Genomic DNA, 12,378 nt, shown 5'->3' on the forward strand with positions numbered 1-12,378 from the left:
TGCAGGAAAAGACGCTGAAGGCTACAGAGATTAAACAATGTGACCAAAATCCTTTAGCTAGTGAGTGATGGTGCAAGAGTTGACCACAAAAGCCCGAGGAGAAGGGACAGAAGAGTCACGGGAAGAGTTTTTATGTGTGACTTTGTGTTGTCCAGGTACCAACCATACGTTTTGGGGCTCAGGAAACAAAGTGAAGAACTGAGTTAAATAGAATAATGTTCTCTTTAATGTATACTGAACAAAGTCTAGTTTCAATTCATATAGGACTGATGAATGCACGGACTTTGGGTGTCTCAAAATTTTACAGCTGTGGGGAGAGATTTTGCACCCCAGGCTGGGAACATAACTATCACAGGAGCCATGATTGACAGCGAAAGTAGCATGGAGTGTTCCTCAATATCTTTTGTGTAATGGTCTGAAACAGCATACCAAAAACACTGTTTCTAAGTACATGGAAGACACCTGCGAGGGAAATAGATGGGAAAGCTTTTTTTTTTTTTTTCTTTCATAATTGAGATTTTACTGGTTGAGGATCAGTACAGACATTTAAATTTGTACACAATTCTTAACACACATACCAAAAATCTAAAAAGCCATGTATTGTAATTCTTTTTTAAAGTTATTCCAGCGACTTTCCCCCTTAAAATTTGGAAGCAAATTTTCCTTAAGAGGCTATCGGTATCTTCACATGCTAATAAGCTGTTATATACGTCTCACCAATTCACAACTGAATAGCATGTACACTACATATTCAAATTTGGAATCTTTCACAGCACAGTAACAAAGTTATTAGGAAAACAGGACTGCCACAATCAAAGATCTTACAGCGTGCACACAATTCCGACAGGGAGAGCCGTGATCAAGGAGCGATTTTCTTTAGGAAACAATTCTACTAAAAAACAACAAGGAAATAGAAGTAATTAAAAAATGTTCAAGACATTAAATGCAGGACTGACTCCAGATTGCCATTTAATATGCTTTGTATTATAGGATATAAAATCTAACCCCCCATCTATGGAATGTTAAGCTGACACCTGAGACAGTCAAAGTCTCCCATAATTCAATGTCCCACACTATTTTCTGGTTGTACCAAAAAAATAATAATAATAAACAACCAGCGAATGATTTCACCTCTAAAAAAAAGCATTTACACTTAAAAAATGGGATGAGGTGGGATTCCCGCCTTCTTAAAAATGTTTCTAGAGCTACTAAAACACTTGCATTTACAAAATAATTGATAAGAAATAGTCCTCTGGATTGCACAAGAAGAGAGAAAGGGACCGCTGATAAGACATGGTATACGGTATTAATTAGACTTGGTTTCTTTCTCTCCTGCTTCATCAGAGGCTGGACTCTCCTCAGTTTTCATTTCCCTGTTTTCTGCAGGTAAATCTTCTTGAGTTTCTTAGTTTGCCACTTTGGCCTGTTTTCCCTTTGCTCCCCTTTTCCCTTTTGTTTGCACTTTTTTGTCTGAAGATGTATCCTTCGCTGCTGCATTTTTCAGCTTCGCTTCCACTTTTGCGGGAGCAGGTTTAGCTGGCAACAGCGCCAATCTCTTCTTGGGCTCTTCCTTGGTGGTCCCTTCATGTCCTTCCTCTTGGGCATCCTGGTGACGAGGAGGGCGCATGCCAGGTGCCTGCAGGCCTCGTCGCACTGAGAGCCTTTGCGAAGCGGGGCTGCCTGGCCGCTGCCGCTCCTCTCGCCGCCCAAGCTGCTGAGACCCACCAGAAAGCTTCTTAAGAAAACCTGTGACCAGGCATGGTGGTTCATGCCCGTAATCCCAGCACTTTGGGAGGCAGAGGCGGATGGATCACAAGGTCAGGAGTTTGAGACCAGCCTGGCCAAGATGGTGAAACCTCATCTCTACTAAAAATACAAAAATTAGCTGGCTGTGGTGGCATGTGCCTGTAATCCCAGCTACTGGGGAGGCCAAGGCAGGAGAATCGCTTGAACCCGGAGCTGGAGGTTGCAGTGAGTGGAGATCGGCCACTGCACTCTAGCCTGTGTGACAGAGCAAGACTCTAATCTCAAACAAACAAAAAAACCTGTATTGCAGGCGAGCCAGGCATGGTGGCTCATGCCTGTAATCATAGCACTTTGGGAGGCCAAGGCGGGTGGATCACCTGAGGTCAGGAGTTCAAGACCAACCTGGCCAACATGATGAAACCCCGTCTTTACTAAAAATACAAAAAATTAGCTGGGCGTGGTGGCAGACGCCTGTAATCCAACTGCTCCAGAGGCTGAGGCAGGAGAATCACTTGAACCTGGGAGGCGGAGGTTGCAGTGAGCCAAGATCGTGCCATTGCACTCCAGCCTGGGCAACAAGAGTGAAACTCTGTCTCAAAAAAAAAAAAAAAAAAAAAAAAAACAAAAAAAAACCTGTATTGCCCCCAAAATATCAATACTAATGCCAATGTGACCTCATTTGTCCTCATTAGCTGGTGGAGCCTGACGTGTATTTGCGGATGACAAAAAAAAAAAAAAAAAAAAAAAAAAAAAAAAAAAAAATGAACCATGTGATAAGTATAGAATTCGAGATATGCTTGAGGATTTGTATGAATATCTAGGAAGAGAAAGGCCAGGAAGCCCTGCCTGCAATCCAGGTAAGCAGAATAAAGGTTGTAAGTACAGAGAATAGATAACAGATCTGAGAAATATTTACAGGTTAAATTCCATAGTATTGGCAATTGTAGATGACAAGGAAGAGGAAGGGCTCGAGGGTGAAGACCAGATTTCTATCTTAGGAGATGACAAAGTGGGTGATTCCACTTATAACCAACAAAACAAAAGCTTTGGAGCTTCTGGGGTGATAGTGGTGCTGAGTGTAACAGACTTAAACGCTGACTTTAAGGCAAGGGACCACATCAAGGTTTCTTGCCACTATGAACATATTTGACCACACAATTATTTGTTGTGGGCATTATACAATATTTAGCAGCATCCTTGACTTTAACCTATAATGCCAGTACCAACCATCCCCCTTACATGTGACAAAACCAAAAATATCTCTAGACATCGCCAAATATTACTAGAGGAGACAGAATCTCTCCCTGGTTGAAAATCACTGAGGTAAAGAGGACTGAGAAAGAGCCTTTCAGGCAGAGAAAACACTAAGAATAAAGGTATGTGACAGAAAACAGCACCAGGGTTTAGAGAATAATAAGCAGTTTCATATCACTTGCAGCATGACACCCAGTTAGAAAGATATAAGAGAAGGGTACTGTTAGGCAAAAGCCATTCGCAAAAAACCTTGACTAGCTTATTGTGCTAAATAGTCACCACTTGGTCCTCCAGGACTGGGCCGCCTGCTCTGTTCCCCAAGAGGCTGACTTTTGTGGGTGGCATCACAGAGAATCTCTTGCCCTTTGACTAGCAGTTAGGTTGGACCAATGGGAGGCATTGGCAAGAGATTGGAGGGTGGGAGTAGAGAGAGGTGGGTTGTTTATCTGCAAGGCTTCCTCTCTGCAGGTCTGTGATATGGCAAAGGCTACACTCCCCTAAGTTTACGGCACCTTTCCAAGGACACCTACTTCTTGGTTCCAGCTCTTATGAGATTCTGGCTACACCATTCCTTTTACACATCCCTCCTACAACCCAGTGTGGTAAAACTTTTATAATGTTGCTGGTTCCTGAGTGCCTCACTAGGCCTTTTACTTTATTTTACCCTGCCAAAACTTCTGTAAATAGTTTCTTCATTAGTTTGTCTTCAGATACACCTTTATGAGTATGGCATTTAATTCTTCCCAGAAGCCTAATACAAAGCAAATACTAAGACTTTATTCTAGGATTGATGAGAAGCCATTCAAGATTTCAAGCATAGATGTAAAAAGGCAAGTTCACCATTTTATATTTTTCATCTCATAATTGTGAGTAGCATAGATTTCAGGGGTAAAATATTCGCTTCAGGAAAACCATTGAGGAAGATTTAGCAATAACCCAGGTAAGAGATGATGATTATCTGACCAGAATAAAGGTAGTAAGTACAGAGAATAGATGACAGATGTGAGAAATGTTTAGAGGTAGGCTTGGCATGGTGGCTCAGGCCTGTAATCCCAGGACTTTGGGAGGCCAAGGCGGGTAGATCACATGAGGCCAGTGTAATGTAATGGGGAGCCAAGCAAGAAGACATGAGGCAGATGAGAACAGAGGTAGCCTTTACTGGGCTTGTGGGCAAGGTTCACCGGTCTCCTAGGAGGAAGGCCGAGGAAGTCGCCCTCGGGGTGGGTATCGGGGGCCTTTTATAGGGCAAAGTAGGTGGGGTTTGTAGGTTTCGGTTTCTGAGGAATGACGTGTCCAGGAGCTTGCACAGAGTGGGGGTTTTTTGGCAGAGGTGGGCTTTTTTGGCACGCTGAGAGTCTTAGCAGGAAGTGAAGGGCGGGAAGTCCTAACAAAGGGCCTGCCATGCTGGGTGATACCACCATGTTGGGTCTAGATTTCTGCCTAACAGCCAGGAGTTCGAGACCAGCCTGGTCAACACAGCAAAACCCCATCTGTACTAAAAATACAAAAATTAGCCAGACATGGTGGTGCACATCTGTAATCCCAGCTACTTGGGTGGCTGAGGCCCAAGAATTGCTTGAACCTGGGAGGCGGAAGTTGCAGTGAGGTGAGATCATGCCATTGCACTCCAGCCTGGGTGACAGAGGGAGACTTTGTCTCAAAAAACAAAACAAAAACAGAAGGAAAAAAACATGTTAAGGGGTTAAATTCAGCAGTATTGGCAATCGATAGAAGGTCAATGCCAAGAAAGAAGAAGGAAGGGCTCGACAGTGGTGGCCCTTTTATCTTAGCAGACGACAAAGTGGGTAATTTCTATCTTGGGAGATGATAGACTGGGTGATTCTGCTTATAACAAACAAAACAGAAGCTCTGAAGCTTCTGAACACAAGAGCAGAAGAGAATTTACTGAGGAAAGGAATGAGTCAGTTTTCGCCAGGTTGAGTTTGATATGTCTGTGGGACATCCAAATGTGGATGTTCAGCAGCCTGTTGCATATTCAAGCCCGAAGCCTGGGAAAGTGCTCTGTACCTTAGGTAGATTTTGGAATCTCAACTACAAATGGTTGTTGAAATTTCAGGATTGGTGTTAGGCAACACAGGCATTCCAAGAATGGGCAGAGAAAAGTTGATTATAAGGACAACAGAGGAGGAATGGCCAGAGATGTACATAGAGTCACAAAAGCGTGTGCTCAGCCCAAATGCCAAAAAAGTGAAGAGTTAGAAAAAAGGAGTTATCTAGATGGTGAATTGTAGGAATATCAAGTGATCTGGGTACAATACTCCATCTCCAGTTAGGGGCAGTGTAAGAGCTATTGGATTTGGCACTTTTCTTACAGATTTGTTGCAGGTATCAACAATATGTAAATTTTCCAGCACAGTGACTAGCACATGGTAAACATTGGATAATTTTTAGTTAAGTTTTCTAAAACCATTTATAAAAGTTCACACAATATAAACAGTAAGTACTAAATGTCAATTTTAAAAGGTAATTAGAAATTTTTTTAATTTTATTGTAACTTAAGATACCAACTTAAGTTAGAAAAAATTAGAACAGGCATCTAAAAAATAAAGACTTTACCACTTCGGTGAACAAGTGGTCAGATTAAGCAACACTTCATAGGCTACAGACTTCTAGTTAAAGTTGGGTCTTGCTGAGTAAAACAACAGTATCTGCAGCAGCCGAAGCTGAGGGAGATCTTATCAAACAGAAAGTGGTGACTATTTTATGGTAAAGTATATAAGGCATGGCCAGTTGGCAGATTCTCCATAGATATAATAATGCTAATTCTTTAAGACTCTTAAACATTATAGACCAGGAAATACCAGTGTTAATATCTGTATGCTTGATAAAATCTGTGCACATTTTGAGAGTATTTACCTTTTGATGTAAACCTAACTGGCACGTGACCTCCTTGGATATGCAGGGTTTTCCTTTTGCTTTCTTAGAAGACAGGCAAATGAGCAGATCCCAAGAGCCCAGATCACCTAAAAGCAAAAGAATATTCAAAACAAATAAGTTTTCATCAGATATTTTAAAGGCAATATTTAAATCTTCAGATAAAAAATGTAATTAGTTAAATTCTAAAACACAAGTAAATGATCTCAAATATACTTAAGACAAAAAGTCAATAAAATAACTAACATTCAAATTTTAAATTTTGGAAGTTCTAATATTTCTATATTTAGTATTCTATTCTATAGAAAATTTAATTGTCTAAAGACATAAAATTCATTTAAAAGATTGAAATTAGAATACCTTAAATCACTTATTTTAAAAATTAATAAAGTCTTTTTTATAGATTTGGGAGGAAAAATAATAAAATCTTTTAAGATAGAAGAAAGTTGTGAAATCAAATAATGATAAGAAGTGAAAACATCAAATATTTTGTTCCAGGCTTGGATACTCCCACTATTTTTCACAGATCTAAATGTCAAATATCAAATTTACGTTTGTAATGTTTCATAAAAGAAAATGTAATAGGCAGAAAATAAAATTCAATGAAAATAAAAACAACAGGTTTTGCATAAAAGAAATTTGTAATCTAGTTATACACAGCAGAGTTCAGTTCAAACTGTGGAGTATAACACGGGTGAAAGCAAATGATATTTCAGCTATTTCACCAAGAACAAAACTCTTTGCCAATAAATCATACGAACTTGCCAAAATAATCTCAGAAGGGTACATTCTTGCCTAATCTCTAAACATTTTAAAGTTAACATTTGTGTAACTTTATTCGCTTTGATTTTATATATATTGTTATATATATTGCTATATATCTATATATCTAAATCTACATATAGATACAGATATAGATCACATGCCCTACGTATAATTGGTGCTTTAAAAATATTTCTTGAATAATGCATGAATAACTACTCCTTGAGAGCATGGTAAACACATTACCTCATGGAGAAAAAGCAAAAATAAAAGCAACAGAAGAAATGTATTTCAATTTTTAATGTTATTCAGAGACAATATAAAAATAGGCATCTCAAAAATAACCAGAAAAAAACCCCACTGGGTAATGTCTAAATGAATTGGTATTACTTAGGAAATAGTCCTTATTTTGGATGAAAATCCAATTCAAAAAACAATTAAGCAATTCCTATATATATCACCTCTTTTGTTGATCAATCATGGGATAAATATTCGAGTGATTATTCATGCCAGACCTCACCAGTCATCTCCTGCATTAGGTCTAGTAGCTTCTAAAAAGCCTAGAAGCAACCAACTTCTTTAATACCTCTCTTTTCAAATTTTTTCAGAATTTCTCACTTGAGAAGCATAATATTTCCAAAAAACAGCTTTACAAGAAAAGTATTAATAAGGAAGAGGTATCTATGACAATTAGAAATGAAATTTCACTCCCCACCAATCACAAGTCCTGTGCTTTTCAACTTCACAAGTCCTGTGCTGTCTGGGCTACTGGTTCCCCTGTTTTTAATTGTCCTGTTGCTGGAAGGGAAACCTTTCTACCAACAAAGGAGTCCAGGCAATTGAATCAAGCTCTTGTCCTAGAACTTCTCTGTTTGTCTGATGTATCTCAAGATGCTGGAAGACAGCACAATAAGGCAAAGGTGCAAGGAGAGGAGCAGCAGCTGATTTGGGGATGAGAGAAATCTCATCATGTAGCAACACGGCCTTAGGCTTGCAAGATCTACCCTGTTCCATACACTCTCACTTTCAAGAAAATTTCCCATCGATTCCTATAGACAAAACCAAATACTATATGATGATTCCAATACTTTATTTTAAAAGTGCATCTGACTTTTTCATCCCAAACTTTTTGATTTGGATTCAAAGCGAAACACAAAGACTGTTTTATTCTATATCATTTCTAGCCCAGGAAATGCTAGAACCCTAGAAGAAACTTCCTGTCATATGATTCCCAACTAAATATTTTAAGAAGATAAAGATATGCAAAGAGCGATTTCAAATCATGACCTGCGGCGTTTTGGTCTCGGAGTAAGTTTTATATTCCTCCACGTCTAAAGCATACCCTTCTTCACTATTCAAGGCACATACATCATTTCTAGAGTTGATAGAAATATATATTTAAGCCATAAATGTTTAAAATGGAAAGACACATTTAAATAATTCAAAGCATTGAATTTATTAAGAATCTTCTATGAACAGAACATTGTACTCAAAGTATGAAAGTAAATAGAAAAGAAAAAAGAGCAGAAAGTCACTGCCCTCAACAATCTCTTTGAGGGATCAAATTAAAAACAAAGTGGGAGAAAGTAAAATAACTTACACAGCATTACACAGCTTTTTGGCATTCATAAAGGTGACCCCCTCATCGCTCAAAGATGTTTAATTAATATTTTAAATTAATAATTTAAAAATAGTGTATAGTCCACAAATCTCCTCTTAAAATGAAGTAAAGTGTAACTGAAATTTCAAGTAATATCTTCATACGCCTTCTTCCCGAATGCTTGCTAGCACAGTTTAAAAACGCTGATTGTTTCCACTCAAAACCCTCACTGTTACCCACATTGAATCCCACCTCAATGTCCCCAAAGCTATTTCCTAGTTACACATTTAGTAGACCTTCTCACTTTGTCTTCATTTCTATTTCCAACATTGGAAGTCAACTCCCTCCCCTGCTTTCCAAAGCCCTTTTTCTTTTTTTAATGAAGTTTTACTTGTTTCATGAGAGGTACCATGTATTAAAATTTAGTTAAAGAAACCCTAAAACCACATTGAAATGTAGAAACTGGGCCGAGATCAAAGCACTTTCACTAGCTAAGTAAATCACATTGAGAAGTTAGCCTTGGAGCATTTGGGATACAAATTTGTACCTCAGCACAATGACAAATTACTATATATTGTGGGACTTTGGAGCCACATTTCACAGCTGAAAGCATGAGCATTTAGGAGGCCAATGCCCTAGGTCTCCAGCAGCGACTGTAAACTAAAAGCACACAGGCAAGTCAAGCCCTCAGACGGGATACACCTGGCCTGCACAGCGTTTGTTTTGTTTTTGTTTTAAGTATTTGCCAAAATGCAAATGTCAGCACAATTCACATAGAAAATTCCAATTTCAGCCTTTATTTGAAAACTTGGAAGCTCTGGTAACACTGGGTCCATATCCTACAAGGCAGTGACTGGCTGGAGCCACTCCCCACATGTTCTCCAGTTTGCCGTGGTCTGTTACCCCCACACCTGGCCCTAACTCTGCTTGGGCTCTATCTCTGATAGCTGCACACCATTCTAGACCTGGCATAAAACAATAGTGTTCCACGTTTCCATGAGCTGGCCATTTGACAAATTGATGTTCCGTGTATTAGCTTTTAATGAATTAGAGTTGTTCATTAGATAAATTGGTTTTATTAAGATAACATCAGGCAAACTGCTATTTGGTTAATTAGTCCTAGAGGGATGTTTGAATCTATCCTTTGATCTCTAGATTTATCATGCTATTCCATAAGATTGGGGAAGGTCATTCAACTCCAAGGACATTTTGTTGGTTACATTAAAGGTGGTAAGGGCTGCAACTCTTAGGGTTCTTTCCTTTCAGAGCCTGGAAAAATCAAGAGTGGTCTCTGATCATCTTTTTTTCTTACATCTCTTCTTCCCAGTTTGGGTGCAAAAGTGGCTCAGAATCTGCTCCTGCTTGGGCCTTGCCTCACCTCTTTTTCATTCACTCTCTCATTAGACTGTTTTCCATGTTGCGCCTGTCTCAAGGCTGTTGCCATACTTGTAAATGGCCTAGGACAGGCTCTGTCTAAGCACTGGAGTAAATGCTCGTTGTTTGTGTCTACTCGATGTGCTTTTTCTGCACCGAGAAGGTTGACATTAGAGTAAGAAGTGCTAAGACATCAGATTTGTGTTAGCTGAAAATAGGCAAAGCCCCTGGTCAACTTGGATAGTGACTTCTTAGGTTCTCCTGGCATGGGGAAAAGGACATCCCTATATGATTTAGCCTTGCTCTTTAGAATACTGCATTAGGATTTGGGGGCCAAAGCCACTACGAATAAATGAGTAGTAGAAATAGTAGTAACAATGATGTCAACAGCTAATAGTACTTCAGAACTTACAATGTGCCAAATATTGTTCCACGTATTTGTATTATCTCATTTATCCCATACAATAATCTATTTTATATGGTTATTCTATTTTTTACAGGCACAGAAAGGTTAAATAACTTCCCCAAGGTCACCCTTCCAGTTAGTGGTGGGAAGAGAATTTGGATACAAACAACTAGTTCTAGTGGCCATGTCCTTGAACATTACACCATTATCTCCTTTGAAAACAGGGAAGCAACAAATAAATTTAGCTATTGATGCCTTACATGTATTAATTTATGTAATATTTCCAACAACCCTGTGGAGTAGAAACAATTTTTACGTGTTATTACATGTACTTTACATGTGAGGAAACAGACACAGAAATTATCCAACTCTAGCCTTTCTCTCCACTGTCCAGTGCATCTGTTTTTCTTTGGAAGCTCGGAGGAAGAAATAACTACAGCAGGTATAACTCAGGTATCCCTAGACCCTCACCTAGGTATTGTGCCCCATCATACTATTGGCAATACCACTGGTAATCAAAGTTAAATCTTCCTATACAAAAGGAGCTAGTATTTACCTCACAGGTACTCGGGAACTAGAAATATGTACCTGAACTCTATCTATTTTTGAAAATATATCCCTAAAACTTTCTTAGTTTTTTTTTTTTTTTTTTAACTGTTAAAATTATTTCTTTCCCTGTAGCAGAGAAACCAGAACTTCCTGATCAGGCTTACCAAGGTCTTAAATAGAAAGGTCATAGGGCATAATTCTAGGAAAACAGGATGTGGATGCTCCAGTCCCCATCTCAGAATTACAGAAATGTGAAAAACCTACAGGCACCTCCCAAACTCTCAGAAGCAAAACTGCTGATAACACGAATCACTCTTATGCCTTCATAGTGTTATCTCTGGAAAAGACACAAACTTCTCAGACAATTTTGGAAGGAAATGTCAGGATCCAGATCAATTAATTCAGATATAAAATGGCACTGACTACAGTTTTTATCCTTCTCTAAGTGTTCTCAGAAACCAGCTAACATCTGTTCGTGTTAAAAGAGCAATTTTTAGAAGTTTTTGTTTGGTTTTGTTTTAAAATCAAGTATCTGCAATAAGGAGTGAGGCTGCCTTTAGAATATTTCCAGTTTCTCATAGACAGGCTGCCATAAAGCAAACACTCATTTCCTGACTCACAAATGACCTCCTTCACTGATAACATCTGCAAGTTCCATAATTTAATCCAGAGAACAACAGAGAACTCTGAGATAGCATCATTCATACTAGCATCAAATGCTGTTTATTCTCAAGGAATGACAACTTTAATTTTCTGGCACACTTAATAAAAATTTAACAATATTAAGTCTATTCCTGCTTTCTTCTTTTCCATAGTATTTACCACTGTCTCACAGATTTTATATAGAGATATATATATATATAATCTGTATTTTTATATATATATATATATATATATTTCTGTATTTGTTTATTATGGTTTCCCCAGTTTAAATGTCTGCTCCATGAGGGCAGAGGCTATATCTATTTTGTTCACTGCTAGATTCTCAGTACCTAAAATAGTGGCTGAAATATAAAGCATTTGCCACGTATTTGTAAAATATATAAATGAGTAAATCAGTGAATAACTGCATGTGAATGGCAAACAATTATAATTAAATCAAAAGCAAGTATATTGAAATTATATTCTATAATTAAAAATAGAATAATAGAAAAACATTAGTTTTTAAAAAATGAAATAAATCTGATTTTGGTTCTTAGCTGGTAAGGATGAAAGAGGAGAAATAAACATGAGAAGAACAAAGTTAATAACTCATTGTGCTTAAATTATAAAAACAAATGGGAGATTCCAGTGCTTTACATATTGGAAATTTTCTGTAAACACTTACACATTAATTTGAGGCAGAACAGATTTGTAAAGTATAGTTTGGGAAATAAACTTGTCCAAGAGCTTCTAGAATATAAAGCTACAAAAGCCAAGCCTCATTTACTTATTCACAATATTAAACTATCATATTCCATAAGGATACAACAAGGATGATTTCCTGAGTTTCTTTTCTTTAAGGTGAAGTACTAAAGGTGTCTCATTTTTTAGTAATTTATAATATTCCTTTATAATATAATATGTGAGGATATTTTATCTGTTCACTGTTCATTTGTATTACCCTTCTTTTCACAACTAAATTATAAAATCCTGATTAAATAACAAAGTATTTACCCATATCCATCCTTTATCAGGATTAGTGCAGAGTATTATGTTCATGAGTACATATTTAGCTTATTGATGATAAATTAGGGTCTATACATGATTCCACCACAAGATTAGTTGGATATAAGTTAACCATTGCGAATAC

General features: G+C 37.9%; 1 protein-coding gene across 6 annotated transcripts in view; it reads right to left on the bottom strand.

Annotated features, from left to right (window-relative positions):
* The window catches only part of CPED1 (cadherin like and PC-esterase domain containing 1), a 311,112-nt gene that overhangs the window by 246,646 nt on the left and 52,088 nt on the right, over nt 1-12,378 (bottom strand). For all 6 annotated transcript variants that reach the window (XM_050785084.1, XM_050785080.1, XM_050785078.1 and 3 more), the window contains one exon: nt 5,878-5,984. In XM_050785084.1, the coding sequence (XP_050641041.1) occupies nt 5,878-5,984 (107 nt within the window). The remainder of the gene's footprint in view (nt 1-5,877; nt 5,985-12,378) is intronic.

The sequence above is a fragment of the Macaca thibetana genome, chromosome 3, assembly GCF_024542745.1.
Source record: "Macaca thibetana thibetana isolate TM-01 chromosome 3, ASM2454274v1, whole genome shotgun sequence".
Classification (NCBI taxonomy): domain Eukaryota; kingdom Metazoa; phylum Chordata; class Mammalia; order Primates; family Cercopithecidae; genus Macaca; species Macaca thibetana.